Below are 20,871 nucleotides of genomic sequence, written 5' to 3' on the forward strand. Positions count from 1 at the left end.
GGAGAGAGAAAGAGAGAGAGAGAGACAGATTGACATACTACAATGAATTAGCCTTGCAGTTGTGTGAGTGGCCAAGCAAATCCAGAGTCGGTACAGCCAGCAGTCAGGCACAGACAAATCACAAGCAAGCTGGAACGCCACAGGCATGAGCATCACAGGCCACGTCCACACATGGCCATCTAGAAGGAAGATTTAGAGGGAAGGGAGAGAAACTGTGGTCTTGGCATCCAATTAGAGTCTCTTCCCCAAGGATGACCTAAGCCTTCATTTAAATGCCTTCCCACTGATCAATTCAGGCCCACCCAGGATAATCTCCCTTATGATTAAATTAAAGGCAACTGATTAGGGCCTTTAACTATGTCTTCAGAATCCCTTACCGCAGCACCTAGACTACTGTTTGACTGAATAACTGAGAGAATTTGTGCATGTGTGCAGAGTGGCTGCTTCCTCCCTTCTCTCCTCCAACTCACCTGAGAGAATAAACTGTGTTAGCCCACCACAACCAGAAACATTTTAGAAATGTTTAGCCTAACCAAGTTAACATATCACAAAGCTACCAAAGTGAGTGTGTGGACAGAGGGAGACAGACATGTAACCATACTAGGGAAGATGAAACTAACAGTGCTTTGAGCTTCTGTTAAGTAGCAGGTTACACCATCTCCTGTAGTTTTCTTCCTCTCTTTGTTGCTAAATTAACGAGTTCAAAGGCACTTGAGATTAGGTAACTGGTCACAGGATTTGGGGTTAAAATCTAGGTCTATCTCACTCCATATTCCAGTAAAATGTACTCTATCACACTATCTTAAATTACTGAGATAATAACACTAGGGGTCAAGTGTACTCAGAGATACATTCAAGGTGCTGTGGATATATAGGTAGGCAGGATCATGAAGGAAAGCCTGGAACACTTCATAAAGTAGTACTTGGGTTGGCCTTTGAAGGAAGTACTGAGTATTTTCTAAGAGAGAAATTTCGAGCTCTGTGTCACATGAATAGGAAAGAGGCTGTGATTATGGGACTTTCACTTACCCCTCACCCCCAGCCATCAAGGACATCTTAGCCCAGTGTCTTTTGCAGTTCAACACATACTTAAAAGCAGAACCTAATAAGGCACCATGTGTCTCTTTGTCAGTCTTCTCACACTGAGCCTAGCATTTGGCAAAACCCTCCATGAATATTTGCACATTGGCTTCTTTTAAGCTCCTAAGAGAGGATATATCCCTTGGAGTCCTCTTTGGAGATTTCCAGTGTATTATCCTCAAGTAACATGTCCATTCGGTGACAGGATCTGGATGCTTTGTAATCACTGCTTTATATCCAAAGATTAAATTAAGACTTTGGAAAGGAAATAAAGACTTCAAAGATGCTCATGTCCCCTAAAAGGGAATCCAACCCTGATATGCTCAGTGTTCAAGGCCATGATACGGCTGTCCTCAATACCTTCAGTATTGGCAGACTTTAAGTGCTATCTGAAAAGCCTCAACTGCTTTTGAACGTGGGTATCTTCTGCAGGTAAACTTAGATTCCACTCTCCAGCTTGGCCTGCAGACGAGCCTCCTGCTGGGCTCTGCTATGGTTGGTTAGCTACAGCAGGACTTAAAGGGGAAAAAAACCTGTCAGTATCAGCAGAATCACCAGTGATGAAGACAGAAATATATGAGGACACCTTCAAAAGCCCACAAACCTAATGCATATAAAATCTACCTTCAGAAAAAATACATATTTTATTTGAAAGTTGGGATTATTCGGTCCAGTGTAAAACCGTTTAATAAGTAACTTTTTCTCCGTTATCTAATTTGATCATCAAAACTCTCAGAAGCTGACAAGCTAATAGGATGATAACATTCAAAGGCAAAGAAATTGAAACTCAGAGAGATAAAATGACTTTCCCATGTTCTCCGAACAAAACAGAGTTCGAGGCAAAACTCAATTCCAACCTGTTGACCCCATTTGTTACAATTACAGTATTTATCGCAGTATTATCTTCAGTGTTTCCCAGAGATGAGGTTCCTGGTCTCTCAACTCTCTCATAGATGGTTCTAAGCCAAGGAAACTACTTTTTTTTTTAAACTGTTTACTTGGTTTAATAATATACATTCATTGTAGAGACTACAAAATGACCTGTAATCTCACCACGTATTTTTGTGTATATACAAAGAATTTACATCACAATTTTAACTTAATGCTGGCTAACTCAACAATAAGGACTCAAAAAAATAAGTTAATAAGGAAATAAGAGGGAAAAATTTTTGAATTCTTTATCGAGAAAGCCTTCTCCTGTTCAGTCTACGGCCCCTCTCCACACACATACGTGTGCACATACACACCCTGTCCACTCACACATATACACTGTCTTTCTCCCTTCCCTGCTTTCGTTGTCTGTTTAGCAGCTATTACTACCTAATATGCTATATTTTCCATTTATTTATCTTGTTTAGTGACCATGTCCCCTACTAGAATATAGGCTTCACAGATCAGGGGGATTTGGGGTCTGTTTTGGTCACTGCTGTATTCACTGTACCTAGAAAAATCCTGGCAGATTCTTTGTGAATGTTTATGATATATATAAAGGACCAATGAATGGAGGGACCCAGGCTAGGGTTACTAAAGGATAACTTAATGCTAACCTTAGAATCTAATCTCCCTGTAAGATATAACTATATTTCCTTCCATTCTGTTCTCTCTCCTTCTCTCTCTCTCTCTCTCTCTCTGATTTATTTTACATGGCTATGATCAAACTGTATATATTTTGTATCTAACCTACCTCACCTAAAATTATACACATATATAATAATCTTGTCTTTTTCCATCTTAAAATACTACAACTTCATTAAAAGAAAATGTGGAAATGAAAACTCATAAATGAAAAGAAAAAAATTCATAGACCCACCCCAGTGAAACTGTCACTAACATTTGGTACTTTTGCCTTTTAGGTCATCAGTTTCAGAGAGTAAGTTTCATGTGACATTATGATCACTCTATAGATAGAATTTTCATACCTGGTTTTTAACAGCCTTGGCATTTCATTGCATAAACAATTTAATGAGATCGATCAGTTTATTTAGTCATTTCCCTATTTCTGTATATTTACGTTGTTGTCAGTTTTTTTCTCTTACAATATTGCAATGGACATTTTTTATAAAAAGCTTTTTCCAAATTTGGGATGAAGGAAATGACTTTTGAAGATTCCCCATGCTACCCTTTAGCATCCTGCCATAACCCCCTTCATTCCCTCACCCCACTGCTGGTGTAATTTATAGTTCCGGCTTCTTATTTGTTTGAAGCTGATCCCTTAAGGGGTGACCTCCCAGTGTCTTCAATTATTATTTTAAATGATGCCTTAGGCCATTGCCTGGCACAGCAGTACCCTCACCTTCCTGCCTTCTGCCTTCCTAGCGTGAAGCTCAGCTGCCAAACTGGCTGTGCCCCCTCCCATCCTCAGCGCTGCCTCCAGAGTCCCAGCAGAGGCAGATTAACCCCTTTTGTTAGCAGAGGTAATTTGCCTGGGCTCAGCGTTAATAAGGAATGCCATAAGCGGTTGGGGTCAGGATGAACAGATCTGTCGAGCCCCAGGGTTAATTTAATAGCAATCTGTTGGCTGTCTGCCTTGTATATTAGCCGTGAATCCAGTGTTCTGTTTTGCTTTTGCTGTTTAGTTCTTTGGGACAACAGGGAAATAATTTGGATAGAGAGCTCTAAAAGATAGGGAAGAGAAAATTGACTGTCAACATGCATCATTCCATTTCCAAGATAATACAGGGAGCCACGCATCGCTCCCCTCCTTTCTCCTTCCCTCCCAACGTGAAGGGCACAACCACGTATGCTGGAGGAGTGTACCTCTCTTTAGAACAGTGTAAGGGAAGAGGCTGGGTTTCTAAATGATACAGATGTGAAATAGGCTCTCTTGTCATCCCCATAAGCCACTGAATTTTTGGAAACTAGACGCCTTCTCCCAAATGTTTTTAGAACTCAGAAAATTCTCCATCAGCGAACAATTCAAGAAATCCCTTATCATGTTTCTGTCTCAACTTATGGTTCCAAAAAAAAAAAAAAAAATCCCTCACCAGAGGACACACAAATCCTCGGTCAGATGCTCTGTCCAAATTCTGGTTCTGGAAAATGTAGCCCCCAAAGTGGTTGGTGAATTGAAAGAGCACAGGTTCAAAGCAGAATCCTTGTCAGATTAGCTAGGGGAGTTTAAAGAGAGCCAGAATTACGTCCCTCGGAAAGGCTGGCTCCATGAGGGCCATTCATCAGGGAGGAGAGTGGCATGTGGTCAAGAACCCAGGCTCACAGTCAGACAAACTTGGGTTCAAATCCCAGGTCCACCCTCTATGGTCTTATGACCTTGAGTAACTTAACCTCAGTCACTATTTCCACTGCTGGAAAATAGGCCTATTAATAATATTAACGTCATAAGGGCAAGATGAAGGTCAAACAAGTCAGTGCGTGGCACTTGATAAACATTAACTACTGCTGATTATTATTTTCCATGTTGTCCTCATCATCACAGTTACTAAAAAGAGGATTGGAGTCGCAATTTATCCCCTGAACGCCTTAGAGTCAGACCCAAACAAGCCCTCTAGTCAAAAGGGAGATGCTTGGCGATGAGGGATGGTCGGCAGGCTTAGAGGTCCAGGATGGATGGAAGGGAGGGAGGGTCCAGAGGCAGCAGCCTTAAGCAGACTCAGTTCTGATGGAGTTCTTGAGGGTGGAGGGTATTCCTGCTTTCATATATATATGTTTAAGCACTTCATTTCCACACATTCTAACTTTTGGGCTTTATTTTTAGGTGAGAAAAAAAATAACCGTAGATGTGGCACCTCCCCTCCCACACAGTCAAGATCTCTTCCAGTTAAGCTTGTTTTTAGAGCTATACTGGCAGAGGTTGAGAAAGCTGACACCAGATTTTCTTGCCCTATTTTGGGAAAAAGAAACATGCTCACTGGCACAGTAGGGTATGAAGGCTGTTTCTGGAGGGTGATAAAATCTGACAACAGCTGAACAGTAGCCTCTGCTTACGCCACCCCGAATCGTGGCTGCAAAGCCCAGGGCATGGGTCATAGGGCTATGGAGAACATCAGAGCTGCAGCTTGGGGCCTCTTTCTGGGGGGCACAGGCTCCTGATCCCCAGCAAGTGATGCTAACGGCAATAATATTTATAACTTTGGTAGCAGTTGAGTTGAAAGGTAGTATTTTGTGAATCCAGGGGACCCACATGCTCTGGAGACCCAAGTAATATTTGCATCTGGGTTGGCGAGGAAAATCATAGTAAAATGTAATGTTAGTTGTCTCGAGCTAATTTTAGAAAAAACCCAACAGGATTTATAAGAGATAATTTAAAGGGAGAGAGGCACAACCAAATACAAAGCCATTATTGCATCAAATTCTGTGCTGGTGCATGGGTGATGCTTGATAATAGATGACTACTTTGTTAGTGCTAACGCGACTAAAAATATCAGTACATTTATTCGTACCTCATCTAAACTCTAAGGCGGAGATTATGCTACCAACGTTGCAAAAACCATAGGAGACTTTTATTCATCCCAGTCTAATAGCATCATCTGTATCAGGTTACTGCTTGTTGATTCAATGCAGTGTTTTCCAAAATGTGATGCATAAGCTCCTGGCACAGACATAAATGTGTGCATTTTAATTGTACAGTATATTATTTAAAACGTAACTAGGGCGTTAAACCCCTGATTCTATGAATATTGGATTACTGCTTAGACAACGCTAAGTAAAGAAAAAAGTGAGTCGATTTAAGTTGATCTGTAGAAAACATGTTAAGTTAGAAAATGCTACCTGGTGATATACAGGTGTGGTGAAATCACAAACGTGGCTCAAAAGTGAGAATCACTTTGGTTCACAACATCCACATCACAAGGCCTGCGCCTTTGCTGGAAGTTGCTGGGTCCTTGGACAGCGCCTCAGCCCCAGCCAGGTACCACTGTCCTGTACCCAGGTCCCCTGAGCCCTCAGTAGGGGTGGGAAGGAATCAGCACAAACTCACTCCCACTGAAGAGGTTTGTTTCCACTGGGTCACCATCAAAGATGAAAGGCCACGTTTCATTTCAGTTCACAGAGGTGTGGCCTTAAGAAATAGAGGTATAATAATTCTTGATCAGAAAGGAAAATACTGAGGAGAAAAAAACCTAGTGATAAAACTAAAGGTATATTCCATTGGAGGCTAAAACTGTCCTGCTGTACAACTGGATGGCTTCTTTTTAATGGTTAAACTCCCACATAAGCTCTAAAGCAAATCACAACGTGTGGAGACTTGAGGTCCTGTATATCTTCAATAAGAGAAATTTCGCATAATTACTAAAGAGTACAAATCCTGCACCTGGGATAAAATCCCAGTACTGCCACTCTTTAGCCTGTGACTTGGGGCAAGTTACTTACATACTCTGAGCCACCATTTCCACCCTTGAAATAATGGGGGTAAGACAGTGCTGATTATAGAGCCATTATAAGGATTCAATGAAATAGAGTACATGATATGCTTTGCACAGTGACTGACCTATAATCAGTGCTCAATACATGGGAGAAGCTATTATTATTATTATTATCATCAATATATTATTTAAAAACATGTAAGGGATTTCATGGAACAGGATTTACCATCTGTCCTAGATACATTTATCAGCCCAGAAGTTTGGATAAAGATTCAAATATATTGAATTGTTTGGTTGATATGGGACTGGTTTCTTAACCACTGTTGTGAAATGGGAAATGAAAGCCTTGCAACTTGGCACATTTTAGCATGATTGCATGAGCAGGTAACTTTGATGTGAAGGGGGCATCTACATGTTATGGGGGATGGAATCCTGATAAGGAGCTAGGGAGACCTGAGTTCTAGTGCTGCCTTTGGCCACTGAGAAACCCTGGGCCTCACCTGCCTAGGACCAGTGATGCCTGTCTGTTTGTTCACACAGTAATGGTGAGGATCCCCCGTGTATGCTCAGTGCTAACATGTTACACTGAATAAGGCAGCGATGCTACAGTCACCCCCAAGGCTCCCTCTTCTCCTGGTCCCCTCCTTGACTCGTCTGTGCCAGATATTGTTGACATCAAGCCGGCCAACATGGAGGAGCTCACGGAGGTGATCACGGCGGCCGAGTTCCACCCCCATCACTGCAACACCTTCGTGTACAGCAGCAGCAAAGGGACAATCCGGCTGTGTGACATGCGGGCGTCAGCCCTGTGTGACAGGCACACCAAATGTGAGTAGCCAGCAGCCCAGGGCTGATGGGGTGGCTGGGCCACTGGCCCCTGACAGGTGGGAGGAGAAGGGGGAGAACCTGGAGGGTTTCGATCTCCTTTTCCACCTTGGACACACCGGGAGTAAAGAAACTACACGTGCTGGCCTGACTTGGGACTCAGTTCCATGTTTGGTATTTCAATAAAGGGGAAACCTCGCCTCCAATCCCACAAACTTTGGCTTGAGGCTGTGGAATACAGAGATGAATAAGACATGAGCCCTGTCATGTAACATTGTGACATGATCTGAATTATGTTTTAAAATTCCTCTTGCTGCTCTGGGGAAAATGAATCTGCAGAGTGGAAGCGGGGGACCAGTTAGGGGATGCTTGCCGTATCCAGGCAGGAGATGCGGGTGGCCTGGACAAGGGCACGGTGTGGAAGTGGAGAGAAGTGGATGGCTTCTGGACAGATCTTGGCAGTAGAATTAACTGGACTTGCTGGACAGTAGGGGAGGCTGAAAATATATAGGAATCCGGAATAGCAGCTGGGGATGGTGACTAAGTTAATACTGTATTGTGTGTTTGAAAGTTCTTAAGAGAATAGATTTTAAAAGTTCTCCTCAAAAAAAAATTGCAACTATGCATGGTGATGGATGTTAACTTATTGTGGTGATTCTTTTGCAATATATGCATGTATCAAATCATTATGCTGTTCACCTGAAACTAGTACATTATATGTCAATTATACCTCAACGTAAAAAAAAAAAAATGCAGCTGGGGGAAGGGGTTAGTGGCTTCCAGGAGAAGGTGAGGCTTTGGGAACCAGCACCCTAGAAGGCACAGTGGTTCTAGTGAGCACCAGGAAAGGGCTTCAGAGAGAGGGGATGGGATAAAGTCCACCAGACTCACAGGCCCTGGGATCACACTGGAGTTTTCAGGGCGTTGACGGAGCAAAACAGTTCCAAACTAGTGGGGGCTGACGGCTTGGGGGCCAAAGGCTAAGGCCAATGTAAGCAGGTGAAGCAGGAGTTAGCTGTGGTAGACAGAGCGGGCCTGGAGGTAGCAAGGAGGTTTTCTAGAAAACAAAGTGCTCCCAGAGTAAAGGTGCCTGGAGGGCAGTGGTCACCCATGTCCAGTGTCAGGCTAAGTAATGTGCAGCTGCCCAGATGTTCAGGGGCCACGAGAGTCGTTGTCTGGTCTGCACCTTCTTCTGGGTACCGCTCTGCCACTACAGCTTGGAGAGCTGGGAGTGAAGACCTTTCTCTCCCACAGCCTCAGTTTTCGATTTTAACTCCTATGTGACATGCGTGATATGATGACTCTCTGTGTAGGTGTATGGCTGGTGTGGGGGGGGTGAGTATCTGGGTCATTTTGATCATTTCTGTTTGCTCATTTGTCATAAGGAGTATTGCACAGGGGAGCTGGTGTGTCTAGTGTAGCGGGATGTAGACTGTGTGGATTCTAGAGTCACACAGACCCAGGTCAAAGCCAGGCTTTACCCCTTACTAGTTGTCTGACTTTGTCCGGCTTTCCTTTACCTTTCTGAGCCTCAGTTTTCTCATGTGTAAAATGGGTAAGATAATAACATCCACCTCATGGGTGTGTCATGGGGCTTAGAGGAGATAACTGTGAAGAACTGTTCATGAGATGTTTTATGCTCAGGGTATGTTACGCTTTCAGAAGATTTCAGTTCAGATGATCCACATTTCCAGTACTCAGTCACCTTGTGTAGCTAGTAGCTACCATACTGAACAGTGCTGATTTAAGACATTTTCTTCATTGCAGAAGGTTCTGTTGAAGAGTACTGATCTAGACTCTCAGCTCCTTGAGGACATGGGCTTATTCTGTATTGTTCACGGCTGTTTCCCCAGTACCTAAAACAGTACCTGTCCTGTGATAGATGCTTGATCAAGGTTTGCTGGTGTCTGTGATGGTATTGATCTCTGAGCAGTACTTACTTATAAGCCAACAAGGGGGGAAATGTTCAAGACAGAAGGATCACGTGTGCAAAGGTGCTGAGCCATGAAAGATCACAGCACTTTTGAAACTGCAGAGTGACTGATATGGCTGGTGTGTAAGGAATGACTTGGAGAGGGAAGAGCTGAAGTTCAGGAGGAATGTAAGAGGCTGGGCATAATGGCCATGATAATGGACTTGAATTTTCTCTCGAAGTCAATGAACAGCCACTAAAGTAACGAGGGGACTGATTAGAATTTTTTTTTTGGAGAAGTTGCTTAGACTGAAGGCAGAAGGATGGAGGGCTGGGTTCTGTCTGAGAGAACAAGGAGGCAAGGAAAGAGGTTAGGAAGATTCTATGATGCACGCAAGGATTTCTTAACAACGCACTATTGAATTCGGGGTACGTGATTCTTTCTTTTGGGGCGGGGGCAGCTGTCCTGTGCATTGTAGGATGTTTAGCAGCATCGCTGGCCTCTACCCACTAGCTGCCAGCAACAAAGGCCAGTTATGACAACCAAAAGTGTCTCCAGACATTGTGAGATATCCTAGGGTGAAAACTGCCCCCAGCTGAGAACCGCAGATCTAGACTGAAATTCATTGGCGTGATTTTCTTGTATCTGTGATTTGTCAGTTACTATTAAGCACTCTGAGGGGTACAGCGGAAAGGTAAGACATCTATATTCAATTAATTTCAAGTTTGGCTGATGAGGCAAGATGTATCCAGGACACCCAAATAAGTGGTAGAGACGATTGGGGTTGGGTCGTTCGGAGGAGGGTGCCACACTGGAGACGGACCTCACAGGGGAGGCAGAGGCTGAGCGGTAGTGTTGAAGCACAAGTAGGATGTGGTCAGGTAGGAAATAGAGAGAAGGGTGTTTTTGGCCGTGCACATAAGAATGGGCAAAAGCCTGAAGTTAGGAAGTGACATGACACCTTTAAAGAGTCTTAGCAGCAAGTGTTGGGCTTGGGTAAAAGGGGAATGTGGAGGAGATGAGGTCAAATACGGGTGATGGTTTATATCAAGTCAGTCTTTGAAGAGGAGAGTCAAAGTTTATGCCTTCATTCATTTACTCACTCACTCATTCATTCATTCATTCAGTACCTGTTTATACCCAGAGTCTGGCTCCTATGGCAGCCAGTCCTTCTTAAACGTGTCCACCAAGTGCAGCACTCCCAGAGCCAGGCCGTGAGCCTTGCTGCCATGGAGGAGGGCACCGAAAGGCAGTCCAACCTCTCTGATGTGCTCTGGGTGGCCCGGCCTCTCAGCAAAGGCATCTGGCAGAGGCCTGAGACTCCAGGGGAGGTGCTGACCTTCACGTGACTTTCTCTGAAGTCTCATTTTTCCATCTTAAAATTTCAGATGGGTTTTGTATTTTATTCCCATAAAATTAGATTAGTTCCCATTTAATTTAATAATTACATTTCTACTTATCCCCAAATTTCAAGCAAAATTGTCATTGCCAAAATCTGCAGTCATTATCTATGGCTTCCTATACTGCCTGGTGCGCCCCCATATCCTCTTCCTCCCTAACCTCCAAGGATACATACATGTGCCCCAGTTTGAGAAGCACAGTTCCTAATATGTGGAGAGCAATTGGAGATCGCTTGGCTGGAGAACAGAGTTACAGAATTTGTTTTATGGAAGATTAACACAGTGCTGGTGGGAAGAACCACAGGAGAATTAGAAGGTTGTGCTTTTGTCTTGATACAATGGAAATTCATAACCCTGATAAGGATGGTAGCTATGGAAATCAAAGGGAAGGGAAGGAGAAAAGGAACACTTTCTTTTAAAATAAATGTAGGGATGTAAAGCAGTGTTAGAGACTGGTGTTCATCACCCATGCATATTACTTGTTCAGAATCCTTCGCCTCTAGACTCTAAAGTCTCTGAGGATAAGAACTGAATCTATTTTGCTCACATTGTATCGCAACGGACTGACACACAAACAGGTGTTCAGGAAATATTGATTCAATAGATAAATTTATGCCTGAGGGTTGACATAAATGGCATGTGGACTGTGGACTAATAAGCCATACTGAAGGAGGGTGAAGGGTTGGGGACCAGTCTGGGACATGCTGTGTGGCAGGTGGCATGAGCTATCTAACCGGGCTTGAAGGACCACCAACCCAAAGTGGATGCCAGAGATGGCACGAGAAGCCCAGTGTTTTCACAGCCCAGTGTGGCAGACACCGGCCTGGGCTCTGGAGTCAGACAGACCCCCATGAAGGCTGGATAGTGAGGAGGAAGCTGCCTGGGAGTCTCGATGAACGCTGAACTCAAGATGGAAAAAGGATAAGGCTGGAGAAGTTTCCAGAACTAGGATGGCTTAGAGTAGAAGCTTTGGAATCAGAACTCAGCTCTGACACAGCAGCTGTGTGACCCCATCAAGTTATTGAATCCCTCTGAATCCCAGGTTCCTCCTTTGAATGTAAAAATAATGAAGACCCTCTCTTAGGGCTGGTTGTTCATGAGGAGTCACTGTCGTCAGGTGTGTAAGAGCTGAGCACTGTCGTCAAGTGCGTAAGAGCTGGGCACTGTCGTCAAGTGCGTAAGAGCTGGGCACTGTCGTCAAGTGCGTAAGAGCTGGGCCCTGTCGTCAAGTGCGTAAGAGCTGGGCCCTGTCGTCAAGTGCGTAAGAGCTGAGCACTAGGCCAGGCACACAGGGGTCCGTGAAGGGCAGCAGCAGCCCCCACAGTTACTGCTCCTGAGTCCCCCCATCTGAGGCCTGCAGCTCCGAGAGGCCTGAAACGCCAACCCTCCTTCCACATATATAAGCCCCATTATTCATCTATTTAACTAGTACTTGTGAGGCACACACTGTATGTCAGGTACTGTACCAGACTCTGGGGACACAATGATGAATCTGCTTTCCTTCCTCTTAGAGTTCAAGGTCAGTATTGGTGAGGGTCTCCAGAGGAACAGAGTCAATAAGATATATATATATCTCTCTCTCTCATATAAATACACACACACACACACGCATACCTGTGTATGTGTATAAATATGAAAGACGTGTTAGAAGTTATTTGGGTCATGCAGTTATGGAGGCTGACAAGTCCCAAGGTCTGATCTGCCATGGAACTGCAGGAGACCCAGGAGAGCCGATGAGGTAGTTTTGGTCCAAAGGCCAGCAGGCTCGTGACCCAGGAAGAGCCGATGTTCCAGTTCAAGTGCAGAGGCAGGGAAAAAATTGATGTCCCAGCTCGAAGGAGGCAGGCGGGAGAATTCCCTTTCGTTGGGAGGAGGGTAAGAGTTTTGTTCTATTTGGGCCTTCAACGGATTGGATAAGGCCCACCCACATGAGGGAGGACAATCTGCTTTACTCACTGTATTAATTTAAATATTAAATCCGTTCAAAAACACCTTCACAAACAGCCAGGATAATGTCTGACCAAATATCTAGGGGCCCCGTGGCCCAGTTAAGTTGATACTTAAGATGCACCATCACACTGTCTGAGGAGGAAAGACACATTCATCGGAGAATCACAGAGAGATATGACATTGCAACTGTAATAAGTGGTGTGAGATAGAGGCATGTGGTGCTGCGAGGGGACGTGACAAGGACCTTACGCCCCCAAGGCAGTGACCACTGAGCTGCTGCCCAGACTGGGGAGAGTCATCGGGCCCCCACACCCAGAGACCCGTGGGGGCTGCTCCTCCCTGCAGCCTGGGTCCCACCCAGCTCTCGAGAAGCAGAGGCCAGGGGACAGTCCTCCGGGAGGCCGGGAGCTAGCTGGCCGCCTGCAGACGCCTGCCACAGCCCTGCCTCCCGCGCCCCATCCCAACACCAGCAGTGCCCTGAATGGCCAGCCGCCAGCCTCCTAATCTAATTAAGAAGCGAACAAAATTCATTTTCCTGACTCGTCCGAAGTGCCGACCTTCTTCAGTGTGCATCTCCCTTTGTTTGGCTGCTGCAGCGGCGGCCCCAGCTCCAGCCAGCTGGGAAAACAAGTTCAATCTGACCTCGAGCCTGACATTTCATATTGATTTTCTCCATCCTTCTCCAACGCCCGCCTTCCTTCAACCATGATTCAGCTCGGGTGTGTGAACAGAATTGAGACAGTTCATCAGAGTTCAAAATGAAAAGCAACATTGGCTTTCAGAGATGAGCTCTGAGAAGGAGGGTATTTAATAACCGTCAGTGTTTAATCAAAATGCCGGGGAGATCCATGTTATCAGAGCTGCATATATTAATTTTCATATGTCCCTCACTCTGCATACTCAGCAGGGGTTGGAAAGGATGATTCTTTTCTTCATCTCTCAATTTTATTTTTTTCTATCGCTTCTGGCGGTAGTGACAAGTTTGAGATTCTAATGCCTGGAACAATAGGGTGTTGATGGCAGCAGCAGTGGCTGGCCTGAATCTTGCTTTTCCCTTTTAATGTATGAGTATTGAGAGTTGAGTGAAAGAACTGGCCAAGTGTGATGAATGACAACCAAGGGAAGGAGAGAGATTAAATCTAAACTTTCCAAGCTCCACGGGAATCTGGGCCCTGTCTACCTTTCCATCCTCCGTTCTCTGTAGTCTGGCCACAATGACCTGCCTGCTGTGCTGTCAACACACTCAGCCCTTTCCTGCCTCAGGCCCTTTGCACAGGCTCTTCCCCTACCTGAAATGTTCTCCCACCAGGCCCTCCCTTGTCTGGATTGCTCTCATTTTTTAGGTCTCTGGGAAAATACCCCTCAAAGAGGACTTCTCTGTTCCCCCCACCTGCACCCTATTTCTACTACATCACCCTATTCTATTTCTTTACGTATTTCTAGTGCTCAGCTATAGATGTTTGTTTTCCTTCGTCTCCCTGACTAGAATGTAATCTCAATAAGGGCAGGGACTTTATTTTATCAACCATGGCATTACCAACACTTAGCATTATTTCTGGCTACAAGTGGGGCTTCACTGAACAACTGTGGTAGAAAGGCAGGTAGGTGGGAAAAGACATGAAAGAAGTTGTTTTCATTTACTCAGGTTGCTATAACAAAGTACCACGGACTGAGTGGCTTAAAAAAATGAAACCTTATTGTCTCCCTGTCCTGGAGGCTAGAACTCCTAGGCCAGGGTATCAACAGGGTTGGTTCCATCTGAAGGCCATGAAGAAAGGATGTCTTCCAGGCCTCCCTCCTTGGCTTGCTGGTGACCATCCTCTCCCTGTGTCTTCACATCATCTTCTCTCTGCGTGTGCCTGTGTCCAAAACTGCCCTCCTTATAAAGACACTCATCGTATTGGATTAGGGCCCACCCTCGTGACATCATTTTTAATTTAATTACCTCTTTAAAGACTCTACCTCCAAAAATGGGTACATTCTGAGGTGCTGAGGATTAGGACTCAACATAAGAATCTGGGGAGGTGGTACACAATTCAGCCCATAACAAAAGACCTGAAAATCATCCAGAGCACAGTCCCTGGAGCTGACAGTTCCAGGTGTGGGACCCAGGCTGGCTCGCTGCAGGCAGCCTGGGCAAGATGCCAATGCTGATCCTTTCCTCCAAGTGGTAAGGGTGAAAAGTGATCATGGACCCGCCCTTAGTACAGCCCCTGACCCATCATGAGCACAAAGTGGAAGCGTCTTTCATTGAACGTGATGGGGCACCAGAGGACAGAGGCGATTAAAAACCTGTATGTGGAACCTGTAAACCTCTCTTGTGGTATCCATGTGTTTCATGGTGACAATGCCTGGATACTTCCTATGGTGTGGAAACATACTTGCTCTCCGAACAAGAGGGACTTAAACTGATTTTAGAGGTGATGAGGTGCTAAGAAGCCTATTTCCTACTCAGAAACCACTCATAAGGGGAGGAAGTCCTGAATAAGTAGAGTTTGTTTTAACAGAATAAAAGGAAAGCAGTAGGTTAGGAGTATGGGATTACCAGATATACACCACTATATATAAAGTAGATAACCAACAGTGACCTACTGTATAGAACAGGGAACTATATTTAATATCTTGTAACAACCTATAATGGAAAAGAATCTGAAAGTATGTATGTATATACATATTTATATAACTGAATCATTTTGCTGTACACCTGAAACTAACACAGTATTGTAAATCATCTATACTCCAATTAAAATAATTTTTTTTTTAATTTTTAAGAAAAAAAGGAAAAGAAAAGTAGCAGGTGGAACCCTCAAATGGGAGTGGGAATAAAGAAAGAGGTTCCTTATGAAAACAAATTTTTCCCCAAACTGAAACAAAGTATAATAAAATCTGAATAATCATATTAAATACTTTAAAGATGTACATGAAAATATCTTTAGGAACAGATGTCTAGACCAATAAACTCTTCCAGGCATTTGAAAGAAAAATTATACTAACAGCATGCTTCTTTCTCCCTCCTCAGAAAATGGGAGAATAGAGAAAATTCTCTGACTTGCTTGATGAAGCCTAGACATAACTTTACTATGGAAACTAGAAAAAGGAACAACAAAAACTGAAAAGTACTAGCCAATCTCTCTCATAGAAAATGAAAAAATTATCAGTAAAATATTAATGAATATGTAATAGGCATAAAATACTTTTCAAAAAAAAAGAGGTTCCCGAGAAGGTCCATAAGAGATGTAACTTGCCAACAACCTGTGGACATGGTTAAAGATGGAGCAAGGGGGGAAATGCTTATGATAAATGTTAAAGCAGGACACAGGGTTACAAATGCACCCGAATTCAGCAGTGTGAAGATGAGTATGTGTAGAAAAAGACTGGGGGTGTTCATGAAAGGGGTGATGTCAGGGCAGCAAAATGCAGGCAGCTTTCCTATTTTCCAGGTTCTCTCCAGGGTTGTAGTTTTACTTGTATAATTGGGAGAAGCTTGGTGGATAACAGGAGAGACCACTGGGCGCCTCAGCTCCAAGGGTGGAAAGAGAGGATTTCCCCCCCCACACACCCTTGACAGCCCTGTCTTGGGTACTGGGATGATCAAGACAGTGCCGAGCCCAGGAGGATGTTTCCTGTCTTAGTCCGTCTGGGCTGCTATACCTGAATACCACAGACTGGATGGCTTCAACAACAAACATTTATTTCTCAGTTTGGGAGGCTAAGTCCGAGATAAGCCAGCAGCAGATCCAGTGTGTGATGGAGACCAGATTTTTGGTCCATAGAATGGCCATCTTCTCACTGTGTCCTCACATGGCAAAAGGATGTGAGGGAGCCTTGGAGTCTCTTTTTCATAAGGGCACTAATCCCATTCATGAGAGCTCCACCCTCAAGACCTAATCACCTCCCCAATCCCTCTTCTCCAAATACCGTCACACTGGGGGTTAAGTTTCAGCATACAAACTTGAGGGGACATGGTCATTCAGTCTATAGCATTCCCTGTAAGCACAGCCTAGAACGTGTCTGCTTTGTTTCTTCCCTTCTGTCAAACTAATCTGATGTAGTGAGTGGATTTAGAGACAGGGTCAAGATAGGGGAGGAAAATCAACATGGTGTCCACTCTGTCTCTATCCATGGCCTAACTGGGTGATCTTAACTAGGTTACTTAACCTCTCTGTGTCTGAATTTGCTCACCTATAAGATATGACTAGTAGTAGCCCTTGCCTTGTTAGGGGGCATATGAGGATTAGATGAGAAGATACCATGAAGCCTTAGAGCTGTGCCTGGCCTGTGATAAGAGCTCTGTGTTAGTTATGGTTGCAAAGATGATGCTCTTACTTCCCTTCCACGTGTGTCTACTAAGGGGGAACAGGGGAAAAGCAGCCATGATCGTGATGTCATCATGTCAGCAGCCGTGATTACAGCTAACTTCTGTGACATTGACTTTCCGTGACTCCAGAAAGAAAGCCAAGGTCCTGACAACCTTATGGAGGGCATACTATTATTAGTCACATTTTACAGATGAGGAAACTAGCTAAGATGAAGAATGATACTCTTATAGCCACCAAAGAACAAGTGACAACTGGGATTTGATCCAGACTTGTGCCTCTTAACCAGGACTCCAGAAATCACTTGCTCAACTAAGATTTATTCAACACCCACTTGTTCCTGCCTTCAGGGAGCTTACACTCTAGTGGGAAGAGAGGGAAGGAAATATATACAAGAATACGTATGAATGAGATCATTTCTGACACTGTGAAAAGCTATAAGAAAATTAAAAGGATTAAAGAGTAGCTGGAGTGGTGAGGGAAAGCCTTTGAACTGAGACCCAAGTTGTCAAAAAGAGCCAAACAGAGAAATAACATCAAAGTAGGATGACCTTGGCATAGGAATAACCGTGTGTGTTCAAAGAAGAGAAAAAAGACCTGTGGATGGAGACCAGTGGGCTGGGGAACAGTGTGGAGGGTGAGGCTGAAAAGGTAGGCTGGGGCCAGATCATGGAGAGCCTCATAGACCAGTGCAGAGAGCCTGGATTTCATTCTAAGTGTGATGGAAGCTAGTTGACAGTTCTAAGCAGGGAGGTGACTACTCTGTTTATGGTCTTAAAAGAATTCTGAAAGAACAGTTGGCAGGCCTAGAAGCACTGAAACCAGTTAGGAGGCTCTTGCCATGGTCTGGGAGGAAATGATAGTGGCTCTGACCAGGGGCAGGGTGGGTGGTGATGGGGTGGTCAGTGGACAGATGCAGAATCTACTGAGGCAGTAAGGCTACGAGTACTTGCTAAGAGGCTGAAAGCAGAGAGGTGCACAAAAGGGAGGATTCTGCGAAAACTGAGGTTTTGGTTTTGAGCCGCTGAGGGTATAGTGGTAACATATACTGATGAGACTGAGGAAGGAACAGGTTTGGTGTGGGAAGACCAAGGGTTCTCTTTTGGATGTGTCTGGGCTGAGATGCCTATGATACACCCAGTTAGAGAAGTCTGGTAACAAATGGTTACCTGGGTCTGGAAGTCAGGGGCGAGCACTGGGCTGGACATAGAAACTTAGGAGTCATGAGCATCTCATGGTCTTAAAGGCCATGGGACAAGGTGAAGTCACTTAGGAGAGAAGATGTAGATACAGAGGAGTGGAGAGTCCAGGATGGAGGCCGAGGGCACATCAGCATTTGCCATTCGAGTTGGGGGGAAGAGGGAACAGCCATTTACAAGAGACTGAGGATGAGTTGCCAAGGAGGTAACAGGAAAACTAAGGGGTGGGGTTGGGGCATATAAGCCAAGAGAGGAGAGTGAGATAGAAAGATACAGGGATCAATTATGTCAACTGCTTCTGAGAAGTCAAGAAAGATGAGAGCAGAGAGGTGATCGTGTGATTTAGTCTGGTGGAAATCTCTGGCCATTAATTAAAATAAAAGCAACTAGCAACTGCTGCCTGGCACGTAGTAGGTTCCCAGAGCATATTTGCTAGATGAAATCAATCACACATGTGAACACTATGCTCAGTGTCTGATGACACAGGGCAGCTTCCTCTGTTGCATCTTTTTTTTTGGTTGCATCTTAATTCCGTCATAGTGTGGCCAGACCTGCCTCACTCCTCACCTGCCGCTAGAGGTCCCATCCTGTTTCGAGGGAGTAGCTTGTGCTGGGGACTTGCAGGAAGTGAAGCTGGCCACGGAGGGCCTTGAAGGCCAGGGTGAGGAACCAGGGCTCCTCTCAACAGTGGTGATGGGCAGCCCTGCAGCGCCTGTCCTCTTGCATTGGCTCTTCCAGTGACTCCGCTGCCCGTAGTCATTCTATTCTAGCCCCAGGGCCCTTCCCCACTGGCAAAACCGCCGCTCAAGACATGGCCACAGAAATTCCCTCCTTCGGATGAGACCAAGGCAGGCTGGCTGTCCAGGGGTAGTCGGCAACAACCCTGCAGTGCACTTAAATCTGCCTGTCATGGGCCTGGTGTGAAGATAATTTGACTTTTCCATGCTGTGGGGAAAAGGTATGAGCACTTTAGGCTTTAAAGCTTGAGATGTTTTAGGGAATAGTGTCATCATTGGAAAAACAGCTTGGTTTCCAATACGAACGGGGCGAAGTTTGATGCCTAGCCTAATAATTTAAATCAGACATTCCATTTTCCTCCAAAGGTGCAATAGCAGAGGGGGACGGATATTAACTTTGAGCTCTTCTAGGTCTGAATTAAGTCTCATAGCAACCGAAGAAGATTGGTTTTAGTCACTCCAATTTACAGATGAGACACAGAGAGGTGAAGAAACTTGCCCCAGACCACAGTGAAAGAGCCAAGATTTGAATCCAGGTCTGTCTGCTTCCAGGAGAATGAGAAGAACGAATTTTTCTCCTGGGTATGTGACAGCAGGAGAAAGCGTGTGATCTTTTTGTAACATCCAGAAGGATAATTTCACAGGACTCCGTTTTATATAATCCCCATGGGCTGGATCCCTCAGCCCAAAAGTTTCCAAGGGCAGCACTAACTCTACCCTTGCACAGAACATGAAATCCACTATCTCATTCATCACTTTCATCTACAAACTTAATTGCCAAGTCTGATTCTATAGGCCACTAGATCCCTCAGTTAAACCTACGTCTCATTCCCCAGATCTCTGATGGAATGTGTCCAAAGGCATCAGCTGAGGCTGCAGCTGCAATGCATCTTAAAACCTCCAGGCTTTGGCACAGCTTCCAAAAGGGGTTCAGTATTGATTGGGGGCGTAATTAACAGTGTTTATTTCAGGGGCACTTGGTTAGGTTAAAAAGACAAGGCCCTTTATTAAAAATGCTTTTGCCTGACGACAGGATTACAAACACACACAGACACCCACCCCCTGCTCCTGGAGAAAAGCCAGAGCCTTGCTACAAGCAGCAGAATTCACTGAAACCCACCCCCACCCCCACGCGCATCCAGCGTCTACCCCATTCAAGCTTAGCAGCAATTAGCAGCAGAGCAGGCAAGGCCCAAGCCACACAGTAAAAACAGAATCCTTTCCCCTTCCTCATTTCCATTTTTTATTAATTTAACCAGTTCTGTCAATTAGTCATCCTGGAGACTCCAGTTGAGTGGATTTTCCTAAGAACGGGAAAGCTTATTAATTTTAGAGGCAAGTGTCATTCATTAGCAGTTGACACCATCCCAGGTCCTGCCCTCTACCGCACAAGGGGTCTTAGATAGGAAGGCAGTGGAGGCTGAAACTGGTTTAGGCATGTGGCTGCAGCCCCAGAGACACACAGAACAGGAAGGGTTGGGCGTGAGGTTATAGGCGGCTCTGGCTGCTCTGGGCTTGGGACATCTCAAGGCCACTTGCCTGTCATCATGACAAGCATCACTGGCAAAGCAGTCACGGACACGGGTCCTGATGCTATAGGCCACAAGATCCCATAGATCCCAAATTGAGCATTCTCAATTTGAGGTTCAAGAGAACCCACGTCAAGGGAATACCTGGGAGAAATTTTCCCCAGGGAGGGACATTGGCCTGACGGAGCCTAGGGAGGGCTTTGGCCAGGGCAGGATGGGTCTTACAATAGCCGATCTCTTCCCACCAGAGGGGACATCAAAGTTCACCTCTTCCTCTTTATATTGAGTTTCCCATGGCTGCTGTAACAAATTACCACAAACTTAGTGACTGAAACAACATACAGTTATCATCTTAGAGTTCCATAGGTCAGAAGTGTGACGTGGGTCTCACTGGCTAAAATCCAGGTGCCGAGAGGGCTGTGTTCCCTTCTGGAGGCTCCAGGGGACAATCTGTTTGTTTGCGTCTTCCACCTTCTTGAGGCCATCGCACTCCTCGGCGTATGGTCCCTCTCTCCATCTGAAAGCCAGCAATAGTGGGACAGGTCCTTCTCATGTCCTGTCACCCTGCCTCTCCTCTTCCGCCTCCCTCTTCTACGTATAAGAA

At 45.0% G+C, this 20,871-nt stretch overlaps 1 protein-coding gene across 4 annotated transcripts in view; it reads left to right on the forward strand.

Annotated features, from left to right (window-relative positions):
• The window catches only part of PPP2R2B (protein phosphatase 2 regulatory subunit Bbeta), a 470,158-nt gene that overhangs the window by 417,577 nt on the left and 31,710 nt on the right, over positions 1-20,871 (forward strand). For all 4 annotated transcript variants that reach the window (XM_057731856.1, XM_057731847.1, XM_057731870.1 and 1 more), the window contains exon 7: positions 7,062-7,226. In XM_057731856.1, the coding sequence (XP_057587839.1) occupies positions 7,062-7,226 (165 nt within the window). The remainder of the gene's footprint in view (positions 1-7,061; positions 7,227-20,871) is intronic.

Source organism: Hippopotamus amphibius, chromosome 1 (assembly GCF_030028045.1).
Source record: "Hippopotamus amphibius kiboko isolate mHipAmp2 chromosome 1, mHipAmp2.hap2, whole genome shotgun sequence".
Lineage (NCBI taxonomy): Eukaryota > Metazoa > Chordata > Mammalia > Artiodactyla > Hippopotamidae > Hippopotamus > Hippopotamus amphibius.